The sequence below is a fragment of the Halichoerus grypus genome, chromosome 14 (assembly GCF_964656455.1).
Source record: "Halichoerus grypus chromosome 14, mHalGry1.hap1.1, whole genome shotgun sequence".
Classification (NCBI taxonomy): domain Eukaryota; kingdom Metazoa; phylum Chordata; class Mammalia; order Carnivora; family Phocidae; genus Halichoerus; species Halichoerus grypus.
This window is the reverse complement of record NC_135725.1, coordinates 69,488,650-69,506,235: the sequence shown is the minus strand read 5'-3', so window position 1 is coordinate 69,506,235 and position 17,586 is coordinate 69,488,650. Positions and strand designations below refer to the sequence as shown.

At 47.1% G+C, this 17,586-nt stretch overlaps 1 protein-coding gene and 1 pseudogene across 2 annotated transcripts; both read left to right on the top strand.

Annotated features, from left to right (window-relative positions):
* The first annotated feature begins 2,809 nt into the window (after positions 1-2,809).
* KLF4 (KLF transcription factor 4) lies at positions 2,810-7,787 on the top strand. 2 transcript variants are annotated; one of them, XM_036091422.2, is made up of 5 exons: positions 2,810-3,421; positions 3,538-3,658; positions 4,333-5,326; positions 5,426-5,590; positions 6,684-7,787. In XM_036091422.2, the coding sequence occupies exons 1-5, from the start codon at positions 3,417-3,419 to the stop codon at positions 6,857-6,859; spliced, it is 1,461 nt and encodes a 486-aa protein (XP_035947315.1). In that variant the 5' UTR covers positions 2,810-3,416; the 3' UTR covers positions 6,860-7,787. The 2 variants fall into 2 exon arrangements, with proteins under 2 accessions (XP_035947315.1, XP_035947314.1); XM_036091421.2 differs by having other exon boundaries at positions 4,333-5,590.
* A 6,651-nt stretch (positions 7,788-14,438) lies between these two features.
* Positions 14,439-14,547, top strand: LOC118535166 (U6 spliceosomal RNA; annotated as a pseudogene).
* The last annotated feature ends 3,039 nt before the right edge of the window (positions 14,548-17,586 follow it).

Genomic DNA, 17,586 nt, shown 5'->3' with positions numbered 1-17,586 from the left:
AGTCCTTCATTTGAAGCACATTGAGCCTCTTCAATCTATCACACCCCTCCAAGTCTCCATGCCAATCCCCTAACACTGACAGCTTCCATCACATCTTCTGCCAACTAATGCAGTTTGTGCTTGGAAAAAAAAAAATCTATTTTATAACTCCAAGGACATTAATAATTAACATCCATACCACAAAACTTGTAATATCAGTTTGCTGAAATAAAGTCACCAGTAAGTATGTAATTCTTCTTTAAAGGGTGTCTTCTATTATTATTATTTTAGAGTGCAATTTAGTCATCAAAGGTTTACTCAGCCTCATGTTTATAAATTATACAGGGCAGGGATTTAACTCTTCTGGACCTACCTGTTCTGAAAAGAGGGAGGGTCATAACCCTGTTGTCACACCAGGCACCTGCCTTGAAAGGAGATGATTTGTGAACTTGGAGTTCCTTACCACTTTTAGAAATCCAGGGCAAATATAGAGATCTCACTTTATGATGCAATCAGAGTAATAACTAGATCGTTGCCTGCCACAAAGCGACACTGGCTTTACTCCTCCTGAAGGCTGTTTGGAAACTACAAGTTCATCTTTTTAATTGAATTTCAGAATCTTGTCTTGATTTTATGACATAAGAATAGTGTCTTTCCAATTCATCTGTGTAATATTGTTTTTTCATTGTGGTGGTTACTTTTGTTGAAGGGGAAGGGTTACTGCTTTAGATAAAGAAGAGTAAAGCAGAAAAAAAAACCTCATGCACTCACTACTTAAGTTAGAAACTCCAAGTCCTGATTTAAGTGTTTACATGCCTAGGGAAATGGCTACCAATCAAGGGCTCATCCAAATCCACTGGGGTTTAGGAACTTAGGCCTTGATGGAAAAGTGGATAACATTTTCAGGCAATCCTTGAGTTCTAGCATACCAAGAAATTTTTGCCATCACAATGAAAGGAGTGGGGGGAGGGGTAGCAGGTGTTTTCCTTTCTTGCTTTCTCCCTTTGAAAATGGCAATGTTTTCAGAGTTAAAGTAACTGGCCTGCTCCTATGGAGTGAGGTTGAACCCTCCAGGTCGGGCTTTCCCTGCCAAAGCACACCCCCCCCCCCCCACCGCTGGAGGCCTTGGCCGAAGGATGGAAGTCATCTTCAAATTCGTCCAACTCTCTAGACCCAGAGGGATTCCTGTCGTTGGCAGAGAGGGCCGAGTGGATTCATTCGGGATGAGGTGCATTCCAAGAATGCTTCTGTGGTCGGCAAGAAGTGAAAAACTCAGGGCTAACAAATACTCTGAGGAAACCTAATAGGTACCAGAATCGCAGAACTCAAACAGGTGACAACGACTTAAAGTATGAAGCAACTAGAGAGCTCAATGACAGTGAGCGGACACTCCGCCCAGTGTTGGGGCTTAGACCCTTTTCCTCCTCCCCTTGTCTTTCCTGGGATCGACAGCGTTTACTGGTGAGGAGGCTCCCTGGAGGAGCCTCCGTGGAGGCGGGTGGAGCTCGGCTCTGTGCGCCTCAATCCAAACCAAACACCTCGCAAGCCTACGTTTAGCAGGCGATACCGAACACCACACTCACGTTTGGGAAAGAAAAAAAAAAAAAAGTCACTGTTTGTAGAGATGAGGGCGAAAACATTTCCCGGCTGGAAAATTACTGATCACAAACTTAGGGGAGTGTGGGGGTGGGGAGGCAAAGTTATAAGACTGAAATAACGATCGCCGTTTCCTCTTCTCTTCCCGGTGGGCAGGAACGACTGCCGCCGAGCTCGTTGTGCCTTTTTCGGGAACCGGGGTCCCACCGCACCGCTCCACTTCCTGGTACGTGGCCACTTTCCAGCTAAGTGCCTCTCGGTGGGCTTGACCGCCCGGAACCTGAGCCAAGGGAGCTAGCTCCCCGTCTGACCTTTACCTCCACATTTCACCTCTTTATGACTCAGTTTGCCCATCCATAAAGTGGAAAGGAGGGTGCGTGGCTTGTAAACTGCCTGAGATTCCCCAGTTGAAAGGTGTCTGCGCCTCACAGCCCCTCTGCCCTCCTCCACCCCACAAAGTCAGTCTTGAGCCCTCTCACTCCCTTCCTGGCTCCCCGAAATATCAAAACCATAACTCCGCTACCCGCCCCAACATCTTTCCGCCCTTTCAGGCCTTCTCGGGCTCCCAGTCCCGCCACAGAGCCTGGCACCCACCTCTCCCTGCCTCTCACCCCCACCCCACCCGGCCGGAGAACCCACGAAGAACCCCGCGAGGCCAGGCCAAGCGCCCGCACTGGCGCGCCGAGACCACAAAACTCCGTGCGCCGGAGAGGGACGGAAGGCTGGATGAGTCACGCGGATAATCGCGCTTTTCTCTAGCGCGCAAACGGCGCGGACGGGAGCGGGGGTGGGGGAGCGAAACCGACCCCTCAGCCCCTACCAGACTCCTCCGCCACGGGCTTCGAACCCACGGAGCTGACCACCGCGACGCAGCCTGCCCCGGTCGCACGGCGACCGGACTTGCGCCCAATACCCCGCGCCCCGGCCGCCCGCCGCCGCCGACGCCGCCGCCGCCGCCGGCGTCAGCGCGGCTCCTGCCCGCCAGCTGCTGGGCTGGCGTCACGGCTCGGCCGGGCCCCGCCCGCGCCCCTCCCTCCCCCCGCCCCCACGTGCGCCGAGTTTGTTTATTTAGCTGCCATGGCAACGCGCGGGGGGGCCGCAGGAGGGAGGGGAGAAGAAAGGGAGGGGCGGGGCCTGGCGGCGGGCAGCGGCGTACAGCGGGTAGGAGGCGGGGGTAGGGCGGGAGCCGAGAAGTTAAGTAAGGAGCGCGCGGCGGCCGCCGGCAGTTCCCCGGCCCGAGAGAGCGAGCGCGGCTGCGGGCGCGCGGGGAGCAGAGGCGGTGGCGGGCGGCGGCGGCGGCGGCGGCACCGGGAGCCGCCAAGTGCCCCTCCCCGCCCCTCAGGCCCCCCACCCACCCACCCGCCCGCGGCCAGCGCCCATGGCCGCGCGCGCCCCGCGCAGCCCCCCGGACTCCGCGCCCCGCGCCGCCGCCCAGTCCGCAGATCCGCGCCGCCGCGGCCAGTCTCACCTGGCGGCGCCGCCCGCCCGCCAACCCGGCCACAGCCCCAGCGCCCACGGCGACAGCCGCGGCGACCGCGACAGTGGTGGAGGACGCTGCTGAGTCGAAGAGAGCGCAGCTCGGCCACCGGACCTACTTACTCGCCTTGCTGATTGTCTGTTTTTACGAGTTTACAACTTTTCTAAGAACTTTTGTATACAAAGGAACTTTTTAAAAAGGCATCTCGCGTTTATATTTAATCCAAAGAAGGATCTCGGGCAATTTGGGGTTTTTGGTTTTGGCTTCGTTTTTAAGTTTTTTTTTTTTTTCCTCTTCGTTGACTTTGGGGTTTGGGTACCCCCACTGCTTCGGACTCCCGAGGACCTTCCGGGCCCCCACATTAATGAGGTAGGTGCGGCGCGGGGCGCAGGGAGGGGTGAAGGCCGGAGGCCGGTGGGACGCGCCTGAGCGGCGGTCGAGAGTGGCCCCCTGACTCCTGCCTCTGTGCCCCGCCCGGCCCGCAGGCAGCCACCTGGCGAGTCTGACATGGCTGTCAGCGACGCACTGCTCCCGTCCTTCTCCACGTTCGCGTCCGGCCCGGCGGGAAGGGAGAAGACACTGCGTCCAGCAGGTGCCCCGAATAACGTGAGTATTGCCGCGAAAGGTCGAGAACGTTCAGTGGGCTTCTGTGGGTGGGGTGAGGACGGACGGAGCCCAGGGGTCACCCAAAACCTTATCCGGCGAGGGGAAGGAGTGGCCACCGCACTGGCCCCGCAGTCTTCCTAGGATGGCTTCCGCGCCCTTGGCTTAGTTGTACATGCGTGTGGTCCGGACACTGCGGAGCCGCCGGGGGCGCACACTCGGTCGGCACACGTCTCCTAGCTCGCAGGCGGCAGGGCTGGCGCGGGGGCCACCGGGCGGGAGGTGGATGTATCCCTGCGCACGGGCTGGGCCCGAGTGAGCTTGGCGCGTAGGCGTACCCGTGGCGAGGGCGCATAGGGAGATCCTCGGTGTCCCGATTCCAGGGGTGGCTGGAGCGTCCCCGGGATCTGGCTGGGGAAGGACCCGGGCTGCCGAGCCGCGGCCCTTGCTCACACGCCATCGGGCAGACAGAACATAACATCCTCCAAACCGACGCACCGCCTCTCCTCGGGCCCGGGGGTGGGCCGAGATTGCAACGCTGGCACCCGGAGTCCCCCGGCGCTTTATGTCTGCCCAGTCCCGGTGCCTGGGCGGTATAGGCGCGGCCGGCCCGCCAGTACGTAGTGTGGCAGCAGGGGACCAGCACCGACGGTCTCTCTCCCATCCTGTTCCCGCAGCGCTGGCGGGAGGAGCTCTCCCACATGAAGCGACTTCCCCCGGTGCTTCCCGGCCGCCCCTATGATCTGGCGGCCGCGACCGTGGCCACCGACCTGGAAAGTGGCGGAGTCGGCGCGGCTTGTGGCGGCAACAACCCTGCTCTCCTACCCCGGAGGGAGACGGAGGAGTTCAACGATCTCCTGGACCTGGACTTTATCCTTTCCAATTCGCTGTCCCATCCGGAGTCAGTGGCCGCCACCGTGTCCTCGTCGGCATCAGCCTCATCCTCGTCCTCCCCATCGAGCAGCGGTCCTGCCAGCGCGCCCTCCACCTGCAGCTTCAGCTATCCGATCCGGCCCGGAGGGGACCCGGGCGTGGCGCCGGGCAGCACTGGCGGCGGCGGCCTCCTCTATGGCCGGGAGTCCGTGCCCCCTCCCACAGCTCCCTTCAACCTGGCGGACATCAACGACGTGAGCCCCTCGGGCGGCTTCGTGGCTGAGCTCCTTCGGCCCGAATTGGACCCAGTGTACATTCCGCCGCAGCAGCCGCAGCCGCCAGGTGGCGGGCTGATGGGCAAGTTTGTGTTGAAGGCGTCGCTGAGTGCCCCTGGCAGCGAGTACGGCAGCCCGTCGGTCATCAGTGTTAGCAAAGGCAGCCCGGATGGCAGCCACCCGGTCGTGGTGGCGCCCTACAGCGGCGGGCCACCGCGCATGTGCCCCAAGATCAAGCAGGAGGCGGTCTCGTCGTGCACCGTCGGTCGGCCCCTAGAGGCCCACTTGGGCACTGGACCTCCTCTCAGCAATGGCCACCGGCCACCAGCGCACGACTTCCCCCTGGGGCGGCAGCTCCCCAGCAGGACTACCCCGACCCTGGGTGCCGAGGAACTGCTGAGCAGCAGGGACTGTCACCCTGCCCTACCGCTACCCCCGGGCTTTCATCCCCACCCGGGGCCCAACTACCCACCCTTTTTGCCGGACCAGATGCAGCCTCAGGTCCCACCGCTCCATTACCAAGGTCAGTCCTGGGGATTCATAGCTCGGGCTGGGGAGCCCTGCGTGTGCCGGCTCTCCGGGGCGCAGGGGCCGATGCTGACCCCACCTTCTTCACCCCTAGAGCTCATGCCTCCTGGTTCCTGCATGCCAGAGGAGCCGAAACCAAAGAGGGGGAGAAGGTCGTGGCCCCGGAAAAGGACAGCCACTCACACTTGTGATTATGCGGGCTGCGGCAAAACCTACACGAAGAGTTCTCATCTCAAGGCGCACCTGCGAACCCACACAGGTAGGAGAACAGAAGCTGCAAAAGGGGCGGGGAGGTTGGCGTGCAGCCCATTGGCTAACTGTGGACACTTCTCAGGGCCTCCCTTGGGATGTGGGGCACAGTCTATCTCCTCCATCTCTTGGATCACAGGAGAGAACAGCAAACCAAACTGGCGCCTCCTTTTTTGCCCAAGAGCCTTTTGCTTGATGGATGGTATCAAGTGCTTGAATGTGCAGTTCTGTTAGGCGTTAGGCTTTTGAAAGGCAGGGAGATTCCAGGCCGCTTGTGGGCCTCTCCTCGTTTGAGCAAGGCATTGCCCTTGTAATCAAGAAATTATACTTCGGGGGCGCCTGGCTGGCTCAGTGGAGGGTGCAACTCTATCACGAGGTTGTGGGTTCCTGAGGTTGCGGGTTCCGGCCCCAAGTTGGGTGTAGCGATTACTTAAAGATAAAATCTTAAATTACACGTTGCAGTGCAAAAGTATGTTAGGTCTTGTTATCAGTTTTTAATTTTTAGGCAATTTTCACTGGTTGTTTCCAGATGCACACTCCTTTTTTATTTTTAGTTCTAGCCTTCATAAGTAGGTTCTGTTTGAATTTCAAGAATTGAATGGTTATGATTTGCCCAAGATTGTGGTTTAAGATGGTCACTTGCAGAGAATTTTTCATGTCATGTAAGTATAGGTACATAAGGTCATTTAGGTGTAGGATTCATTAAAATAACAGAAATGCTGATGCAGAAAAAGTAGCCGCCTGTGGGTTTTTCGACCCAGTTGTAGTGGGATAGAGGATGTGATCACTTGGTTTGGATGGGAGAGAGAGTTCTAAATTCACTTCCATCACCGTGGTACTTCGGCTCAAAAGAATGAAAATGTTAGCGATATATAAGTGTAGGAAGTGTAGGTCTGTTCCCCCCCAAAAAAAGGGCAAAAAGAATACTTTTAATATTCCTAGTTATGATCTGAAATTGAAGATGGCCTTGAAGTGGTCTAAAAACGTGGCTGGCCCCTTTCAGAGTGGGGTGCCTGGGGAATTGGTTTGATACTCGGCCTCCAGTTTGGCCAATTCCGCGTTCGGTAGCAGTGGCTTCACCTGGGTTTCTTCCCCCCCCCCAGGTGAGAAGCCCTATCACTGTGACTGGGACGGCTGCGGGTGGAAATTCGCCCGCTCCGACGAACTGACCAGGCACTACCGCAAGCACACCGGCCACCGCCCCTTCCAGTGCCAGAAGTGCGACCGCGCCTTCTCCAGGTCGGACCACCTCGCCTTACACATGAAGAGGCACTTTTAAATCCCCAAACAGTGGATATGACCCACACTGCCAGAAGAGAATTCAGTATTTTTTTTTGACCTTTCACAGTCTTCCCCCCCCAACTCCCCGGGGCGGGGGGCGGAGGGGGGAGGAACCCAGCTGGAAAGCACTACAATCATGGTCAAGTTCCCAACAAGCCAACTTGTGAATGGATAATCAGGAGACTCAAAGAAACCAGAAGACAAATCAAAGAACCGATGGGGTCTGTGACTGGATCTTCTATCATTCCAATGCTAAAGCCAACTTGAATATTCTTGGACTTACAAAACACCAAGGGGGTGACTGGAAGGTGTGGATATCAGGGTATAAATTAGATCCATGAGTTGGGGGGAGGGAAGACCAGAATTCCCTTGAATTGTGTTTCGATGCAATATAAGCATAAAGATCACCTTGTATTCTCTTTGCCTTCTAAAAGCCATTATTACGATATTAGAAGAGGAAGAAATTCAGGTACAGAAAATGTGTTTTTAATAACCTAAACGATGGTGCTTGGTGAGTCTTGGTTCTAAAGGTACCAAATGAGGAAGCCAAAGTTCTCAAACTGCTGCATACTTTGACAAGGAAAATCTATTTTTGTCTTCCGATCTACATTTATGACCTAAGTCAGGTAAATACGCCTGGTTTATTTCTTTTAACATTTTTATGCAGACAGTCTGTTATGCACTGTGGTTTCAGATGTGCAATAATTTGTACAATGGTTTATTCCCAAGTATGCCTTAAGCAGAACAAATGTTTTTTTTCTATATAGTTCCTTGCCTTAATAAATATGTAATATAAATTTAAGCAAACTTCTATTTTGTATATTTGTAAACTACAAAGTAAAAAAATGAACATTTTGTGGAGTTTGTATTTTGCATACTCAAGGTGAGAATTAAGTTTTAAATAAACCTATAATATTTTATCTGAACATTGTTTTTGTTCTGTTTCTCCCCTGGAAAAGCATGTCATAGAAATTTCAGTTTAAACACAGGGCATGTGAAAATCAGCACACTGAAAGGCCAAACTTTTATCTCAACAAGAGATTAAAAGACGTTTTTAAGGCTAGTTTTACAGTGAGTACTATCAAGTTGTGACACTGAAAGCTGAATATTGGAGATCATAGAAGTAAACGTCACCTGGTTCAGTTTGCTCTTTCCAAATGTGCATAAAAAGTACATGAAAGCAATTTCCTTACCTGAATATGAATTTCCAGTTAGAAACTGCTCAGTCATTCTTCAGTATGCTCAGTTTTTTATAGGAAAGTATAAAATATGCAACATTCCAGTTTCATATTTTAAAAGATCCTTAGGGTTTCTCTTTAAAAGAAAATATAAAAATCTTTCTCAGGGGCTGGGCCTTGCACTCAGAACAGTTTGAGGAACAAAAGAACCTTCCCACAGCAGAGAACCCTAAGAATGTAGTTCCACAGTGCCCTCCTGAGGATTAAAGTATTCATTTATGCTTCCTGTGTGTTACAGATATGTGCTGTAGTCCTCGAGGTTAGACCCAAATTTTCTGGCAGAATGTTTTAAAACTTCATCGGTCCTCTAGATTAAGCAGACTGAAACGTGTTAATTAGAAACCACTCAGTCACAAAACTTAAGTGTAAAGTAAATTTAAGTACATCTTTTAAGTGGTGTTTTTGTAAGCTGGTCGCATATTTCTGAAGTTACTCAGCTTTTAAAACTGCACTGATCCTTCTTTGAGGTCAGTACACAAGAGTTTGAATTTTGTTTGTGGGGGTTACCAAATGGAAAAAGCATTTGTGACCCTTGTTGGCACTTGATACATTTGTAATGGTAATGTGAGTGACCAACACTGTCAAGCTGACATCTTTAGGCTGCTTATTAACTATCCATTATATGGAGTATCCAGAAGTGTGGGTGCATCTTATAAATAGAAAACAAATTCATAAGAGCCTCATGGTGGATCAAAACAAAGTATTATCCTCGGCTTTTAAAGAGTCCAGCATGACTGGGAAACATGGCATGTGCCTTAGCTTAAAAGAAAACAGGTGCATCGATAGGATGGAATTTTATGTGGCCAAGAACATATTCAAGGCATATTTAATGACATGGAAAAATGCTCATGGTATGTTAAGTGGAAAAAGCAGGATCTAGGAGTATAAACGCAATTCCAATTGTATAAGTTGGTGTGTGTGCATTGAAGGAGAGAGGGAAGCACCAGAAGCTTTAAGAGGAAGGACTGGAAGGAAATGCCAAAATACTAATACTGGTTTTCTCCATTTAAATTTTCTACAGTTTCCAAATAAGTATTTAACATGGGAAAACTTTTTAAGAATGCAGGTACAAATATTTAGGCTTGATTTTTAAAAGAGAAATTAAAGCCATTTAAAAACCCTACACTGGAAACGCATTTTTGTGTTAACCTTGTGGTTGTTGCTCTTGTAATCCACTCCTCTCTTAAACAGAGACTTCTGGCACACGGTTGTTTATGAAAAGTGTTTACTGAATGGCTGATACCATCTTCATGTTTGCTAAGTGCCTATTACCTCAAATAGGAGAAACATCCCCAAATACCAGAACATATTAATTAAAATTTTTCTGATGTCATAGGGAACCATCACTTGCATTAACCTTTTCTAGCCTGAAAAAACAAGCTTCAGTATCCACAATGAATAAAGAAGATTTTCCGAAAATGGCACAGGACAAAACTATCAACATGCACAAACAGCTAACACTATTTACTCTCGTACCTATCAGTTCTGAGTGCCGAGGTGTCCTGTCATTACCACATTACAGAGCCGTTTATACTGTATAATAAAGAGCACCTAACAATTGAGATGCCTTCTTAACTACATTTTCTTATGACATTTAATTTTATATGTCCTAGATTTTAACTTGCGCGCACACACACACACAAGATGAACAATAGTGTTTCCCACACATCAACAGACTTTTTCAGTCTATCTCTTCTTGTCCAGCAAAATTCCCTTTCCAGCAAAATATTCTTTCTACCTGAAAATCTGCTTAACTTCCTACAATTAATTGTTTCAGTTTGTTAAAAAAGGAACCTTCACCATCTCAAGTAGGACGGTTGAGGGAATAATTCTTTTCCATTCCAAAATTGTTCCAGTTTTTAGAAACATGAAATGTTATTTCATATTTGGAGATTAACCATTTTTACATATAATTACTTTACATATAAGGAAGCCCAGGTGAGGCAGTCCTTTTGCCTTGGAAGCGAGTCCACAGGGAAACTATTAAAAGAATCAGTGAGTGATGGTACCTGTTGTATTTTGATATATGGGAGTATCTAAATTTAATAGCTACGTCAGCCACCTGTTCTATTGTATGTTCTGGCTTCTGAAGCCCCATTCAACACACCACCACACATACCTAAGTGAATTTGTAGTCCATATTCTAGTTTCTCCCCCCCCCTTCTTCCTCTCTCAAACACACAGACACAATCCAGTCCTACACAAACCTTTTTAGTTTATGTATTCCATTCTTCATTTTACTTATATATTTTATGTATTCTATTTCTTCATATTTTCTTAGCACCTTCTAGAGGCTAGTGTATAGTGATATGTTTTTTGGTTTTTTTTTAAGATTTTATTTGTCAGAGAGAGAACACAAGCAGGGAGGGCGGCAGAGGGAGAGGGAGAAGCAGACTCCCCACTGAGCAGGGAGCCCGGATGCAGTACTCAATTCCAAGACTATGGGATCATGACCTGAGCTGAAGGCAGACGCGTAACTGACTGAGCCACCCAGGCACCCATAGTGACATGTTTTTATAGGGCTAAACTGAATCTATGCTTCCTAAAGTTTGTTTATGAAACTATCATTCACTGTTCACATGCAGAGTCATTCAACAATATTTCATATAAAACTACCAAGAGCTCTCTACCTAATGAATGCTGTGGAATATATCATGGAATGTTCTACCTGTGAAAATGCAAAGGAACTACTGTTAAATCAGAATGCTGTATGTAAATAAAGCCTCTTTTTTTTTTTTTTCATATTAAGTGAAACTAAAACGAAAGTTGGAAACAAACACCCTTCGGAAGCCTTTACCTTAGAACAAAAAAGTAAATCTTGAGTAAATTTCTTACCATCTCCTGAAAAACTAATATTCTTAAATCCTGATGCAGGTACCTAGAGCTTCAATGCCCTGGTTGCAGTCAAAACCCAGAGGAAACCAACTGCTGCCATGTTAGCATAAACAGAGAAACTCTTTCGGGCTAATATCTAGGAGGATCCCAGAGCCAGTTAGCTTAGCTGGGCAGAAGGAGGGCGCCTAGGGTAGGAGCATCAATCAAACCGCTTCTCTGGAATCACGTACACTGGGAGTCCACCTTTTTAATTGTTTTCCATGATACCGTTGATGTAATACTTCTTCGAATCGCTTCGGTCTTCTGCGGCACCCTAGACAACTCAGCATGTTGCAACCTGCCCTCCCAAATGTCCTCCACTTGTTCTTAAAGGAAAAGGAGGAAATAAATACAACCTCACAACCACAAAAAGTAACTTCACATTTCCAGGATCCCTTTGACATCTGATTATACCTAGCAGAGCATTTTTCACCGATACTGCACAATAATTATAATGATACCCTAAAGTGTGAGGACCATGTGTCATCCTTTTATGTTTCTTTTCATGTCCATCGTACATGATATCATCTAAACAGAGCAAAAGGCAAGAGAAATAGCTCTTTATGGAGACATAGGTAGGTAGGTAGGTAGGTAGGTAGATAGACCAACCGATATATGGATGGTGCCTTAGGTGGAGGTTTGGCAATGATCTAAAGTCAATGAGGGCCAACAGTCAAACCTGTCCAGCCCAGGGGGGTTGAGTGGGGTTCTAAAACCCATGTCACCTGTGATATTTGAATCTGTACTCACTGGCATTGGATCAACAGGTTACTGAATGGTGACAAACCACTGCGACACTCAGATGCTGTATCTGCATACCCACTTAAAAGCTAAAATTGGTAAATAACTTACAGAGATATTGAAGGAACTCCAGACACACTCGCTGAAAGCTCGGAGGTAAGTGAATCGGGGTCAGCCACAAGCAGAGACCCTAGACATGACAGATGGAAGGGCCTGCTTCAGGAAGCATGTCTCCTGTCTGACCAGGTCCCTTCGCTGGTGTATAGTAATCCCTTGTGCACACCCTGGTGAGACCTCTGAAGCTTGTACACTCTCCCTTACCTCCAGCAGATCCTCACGACGAAGGTAGGGATGAAAGGGGAAACTGAGGTTCCCTTTACGAGTTAGTGTTTGGTTTTTGTTTCTCGTTCTTGCTGACATACTCAAGGCATTTTTCTCCTAATACTCCCGTCTTCAGTCTGCTGGGCAGGTAAGTTACAAGCAAAATGGATATTCCCCAATTTAGAAGGATTTGCCAATATCCAGATTCTTCCAATAAACCCTCTAAAGAGTCAAAAAGCCAATGAATCATGGAACACTACATCAAAAACTAATGATGTAATGTATGGTGAGTAACATAACAATAAAAAATTAAAAATAAAATAAAATAAAATAAAATAAAATACCTCCCAGAAAAAAAAATAAAGAGTCAAAAAGCCCCAGACTTTCTGCCTCCCAACCAATGTGCTATTTCGAGGGAGACTAACAGGGAAGCCCGAGTTTCCCACAGATGTTTCTTAAGCCGGCCACTATACCAGGAGCACAATCTATCCTTGGAGTTCTAGGTAGAAGAAAAAGTTCCTGTTTTGATCCCCAGCTCTGGCCTAGCACACGGCTCTCCTGGTCAAACAGATCTGGCCACTCTGTCCCCTACTCCTTAACCTGCCATGGTCCCCAGTTCCTAGGGGATAAAGATTTAACACGGTCAACCTTCCAACTATGGCCCCTACCTAGTGTCCAGTATTCTCTCCTTAAATAACCAATCACTCCTTAATTGACCCCCAAAGTACCATGCCTGTTTCAGCCTCTGAGCCTTTGCTTACAGATGTGGGTCTCTGCTGCTTCTGGAAAAAACCATAGTCCCCTGACAGCTCCTATATATCCTTCAAAGCCCAGCTTTTATTAAAAGTCTCCTTCATTTCAGTCGATCTAGATCTTTCATTAAACTCTTATCCTCACGTATTGCAAGGTTTCATGGGTCTGGCTCCTCCAATAGATATGAGTTCCTGGAGGGCACTGGAAACTTTCCTTATTTGCCCTTAAATACCCAATGTTACTGGATTTAATTGAAAAAAATTAATCAGTTATTGAATAGTTAGCCCCCAATCCTGGCATCTCTTTTCAGAGGACTCTTTCTTGCCAGGTGAATTTCTGCATTGATTCTGGAAAGAATTTTGTTCATTTAGGGGGTTTGTTGTGGTTTGGGGGAGGCAGATGGGTGTCAGGTGACCCACAGGAAACAGGGGACCACTGGGCATGGCCTTCAGGAAGCCAGAATTTGGAAAAAGTCCCCCAAAAGGCAATGTTTTATCCTCATCCTTGGAGGTCTATTGTGCCTTCTTTCAAGGGCAAAATTATAAGTGTCCTGTATGCCTATGACAATGAAGGGGTTTTGTTGTTGTTGTTGTTTTTTTTAATCACACTTTAAAAGCTTAACAAAGGGATGCCTGGGTGGCTTAGTTGCTTAAGCGTCTGCCTTTGGCTCAGTTCATGATCCCAGGGTCCTGGGATGGAGCCCCGCATAGGGCTCCTTGCTCAGTGGGGAGTCTGCTTCTCCCTCTGCCTGCCACTCCCCCTGCTTGTTCTCTCTCTCTCTCTCTGTTGCTCTCTCTCTGGCAAATTAATAAATAAAATCTTTAAAAAATAAAAAAATTAAAATTAAAAAAAAAAAAAGCTTAACAAAGGCACTTTACACTGAAGGTTCATAGGTGAGCCAGTCTACCTGAATAAGGAAGGGTCATCCATCGGTGGCTGTGAAACCACCCCCCACCTGGTTTGCCACTCTTCAAGCTTGAAACTCTCCTTGCTGCCTGCATGACAGCAGTTTTCTGACTTCTGAACATGTCTAAGTAAACTGAATCTAGAAAACAGTGCATGAAGTTGACAAATGCCTCCTCTCTGCGTCACAGAGGAATGGGGAACAGACTGCAAGCTGTAAAGCTATAAAATTACACAGACGTTGAAATAAATAAATAAATAAAATTACATAGACTTTCTGAGCAGGAAAGTGTCTTCAAGATCATTTAACTCCAGGGGCGCCTGGGTGGCTCAGTCCTTAAGTGTCTGCTTTTGGCTCCGGTCATGATCCCGGGAGTCCCGGGATCCAGCCCTACATCGGGCTCTCTGCTCAGCAGGAAGCCTGCTTCTCCCTCTCCAGCTCCCCCTGCTTGTGTTCCCTCTCTCGCTGTGTCTCTCTCTGTCAAATAAATAAAGAAAATCTTAAAAAAAAAAAATCCTTTAAAAAAAAAAAAGATCATTTAACTCCAGGAGGAAATGGAGGCTCATCTAAACTAGCTTGCCCAAGGTCACATCAAGTTCAGATCAGAACACCAACCACTACCTCAGTCTCGGTTAACAGGCCAGCAGCTGACGGCTGTATCCTGAGAACCCAAGGGAAGATTAGAGGGGCATAAAGAATTTTAAAAAACACCATGCAAAAAGGATGGTTTTAAAAGGAAAGTTCTGGTGCTTGCTTTGGCAGCCCATACATTAAAACTGGAACAATACAGGGAAGATTAGCATGCCCCCCCCATGTGAGGATGACATGCAAATTCATGATGTGTTCCATATAATAAAAAAAAGAAAAGAAAAAAGAAAGAAAGGAAGGAAAAAAACAGAGGGAATAAAAAACATTCTAAATTCAGTGTCACATTGTGAGCTGATGTCCAAAAAAAGTATTTCATTGTTCTCTATAGTACTTCTATTAGTGTTGTGCTATCAGCCCCTAAGTCAGTTACTACAATACTTACCACTGTTCCCTTCTATGGAGAACATAGGAGCCATTCCATAAAAGTGTTAATATATATTTCTGGTTTTGTTCTGCTTCTTTCTCTTCCCCTGCAATTCCGTTCAAACATATATAATCTGCTCAAAGACCTACTTGACCAGCCACTGGTGCAAAGGGCAGGGGAACCAAAGATGAACAAGAATATATAAATATGCAAGTCTGCAGATATTTTTTTCCTGGTATCATTGCCCCATAGGGGGTATAAAATGTAACTTAAGTCAAAATCAGCATCCTAGCCAGTAAAAATTGTTTACCTCTCTTAGAAAGTGATTGGATAGTTCTTTGACAGACTCAACCACGTTAACTATAACGACATATACCATTTTTTTCCCCTACAGTTTTCTTGATTGCTTATTATTTTAGATACATCCAACTTGTTTATCAGGTGCATGTTAAAGCATGTTAAAACGTGTTATTCAGGTTTAGCATGAAGGTTTCAGCCTTATTCAACAAAATATTTCGAACTTCTGTTGGAATTAATGATTCAGGCAAAATGAAACAATCTGCAAACCAAGACACCTTTCTATGGTTTTGGCGATTGTGTATCTAAACCAGGGGGACAACCTGATTTTGTTGTAGGCACAATTAACTTTATAGGTAGGGAGCATAACTGACATCTAAGGCTCTTTTGGTGCCAAAGCTTGTAGAAACAGAGGAGTCTTTGCCTAAGGGATTCTTTGCATTAAAGACTTTGTTAGGCAAAGCCACTCCGGCATGGGAGTCTGATTTGCAATTTGTGCCTTTGTAAAAGGATTAGAAGATCCCTATTGTTTAATGTTTGGATCTCAATTTGCATTTGGAAATGCATGACCTCTTCCAGGTTTAGAGTTCTTTATTTTCATTTTCTTGTCCTGATACACAATCGATACTATATGTTAAAAAATTGATAAAACTGCTTGGCCGAATGTTTGCACTAATTAAGGGAGTGTGATAGATTGATTTTCTCTATGAATGGTGGAGTCTACTTGGGCTCCGGCAATACTGATAGAGTAATCTATTTAGGAACTGACAAATAACTCATAGGTATAGGTACACACATATTTCATTTATTTCCTTAATCAGAATGCACGGGCACTTTGTTTAAAAACAAACAACCAAAGAAGAGAGCGCTACAGTGGTCCAATCAGACACTGGGTCTACAAAAGGAAATGACAAGAAAAAAAATCCCCTGGCCGCCTCGGGACACATTTGAACACGTCTGTCCAACGTCTTCTTTTATAAATAAAGGTTAGAGAAAAATTATTTTAGGTTTGTGATAACAATAGTCTCCGCTGTACACACTATTTAATTACCTGTCCCTTGGTAAACAACTTTTAACTAATATTTGCTTTGACAATATTCCCAGATTGGCAACATAAAACCTAGAATAGAAACTGTGTGAGGAGGGACGATTTCTTAGATTGTGGGTTTAGGATGCGTGGTTTATGTGTTTGTTTTCTTTTTAACTCTTCAGTTTCTTGCTCCTTTATCATCATTGACCACAGGAAAACATTTCTCGTGCGTCAGGATGAATGTGCTTGGCACCTGGACTTGGAATTGCTGGTTGAATGAGCTGGAGGTTGATGAAAAGTATTCACATTCATTGAGTACCAATGATATGTCCAGAATTTTGCTAGATGTTTAAGAATTTGTTTTCGTACCCATTTTGTAGTAGAGAAGACTGAGACCCAGAGGAGTCAAATGACTTGCCCAAGGTCACACCCTCCCCTGTGATCAGAACCCAGGTCTACGGGCTCCTATCCCCAGGCTCTTTCTGCCACATCACAACTGCCTCCCAGATGAAGTAAAGCTAATTTCATTTGGAGGATTATCTGCTCCTCACCTCCTTGGAATGTGCTTATTTTTTAATCTAAACAGGGGATATGTTTGGTGCACAGGAAGCTACATGGACAAGACTGACCTAACCCATCCCTCTTGCTAATAGAAACAAGTAATCTTATCTGTCATTCTATTAAAAAGACACCACATTCCTCTATGATCCAGTTTGGAGAATGACTCAAGAAAGGACGGACTGTTTCTGCATCCCAGCACCACCACAGCCTCTATAAAATCATCAAGAGTAAATAAGCCATTGCTTTTCCTCTCCAATATTTCATTCACTGATTCCAAAGCACTTTATGCATGTAGTCAATTAGAATAAAGACTCGCAGCCCTCTTGATAGTCCGGCCACTTGGAGGTAAGCCTAAGAAAGTTTGTTGCTGAAGAGCGCACACTCGGGGAACACCGGCAGACTGTGAGGTCAGCCGAGAGGAGGGGCCTATTGGCCTGCTGTGCTGTGAGCCCACGTTCTCAGTCTCGTCCCACGGGAGACACTCCCTCTTTGGCATCTTCCACACTGCTCTGCCAACATTCTCCTGATGCTCCCAATATCTAAAGATAATCCCTTTTCCCCTAAACAGGATCGCAACCTAAAATAGATCTGAGTATGCGCCACAGGGCATGAACAAATGACTCAGAGGGCCATTTCAGATCTCAGAGGCAGGGAAGACTCTTCAGAACACAAGGGCACAGTCTGGAAGGTAGCTAGTACTCAAGGAACAAATGAGGGACAGCTGGGAAGAAGTTCCAAAGAATGTGTCACCTGAAGGCTTCTTTGCAGGAGGCAGACGGCTGAGGCCTAAGTACCCCACAGTTCCGTCATTGCACGACCTCATTCTGGCCTGACTTATCCAGGTCCTCATCCTCAGCCTGCACATGAGGCCATAAATTGACCATAAATTAACAGACAAGACCCAGGGGTCCCCTAACCTAGGCATAGGTGGCAAATGGACAGATTTTTTAAAAACATTTTAAAAATTTAAATTCAATTAATTACCATATAATGT

Bases quoted from the DNA above. Each gene is read 5' to 3' on its own strand.
- KLF4 (XM_036091421.2), top strand. The intron at 3,659-4,332 runs GTGAGTATTGCC...CTGTTCCCGCAG, and splicing joins CAGCAGGTGCCCCGAATAAC to CGCTGGCGGGAGGAGCTCTC. The intron at 5,591-6,683 runs GTAGGAGAACAG...CCCCCCCCCCAG, and splicing joins GCACCTGCGAACCCACACAG to GTGAGAAGCCCTATCACTGT.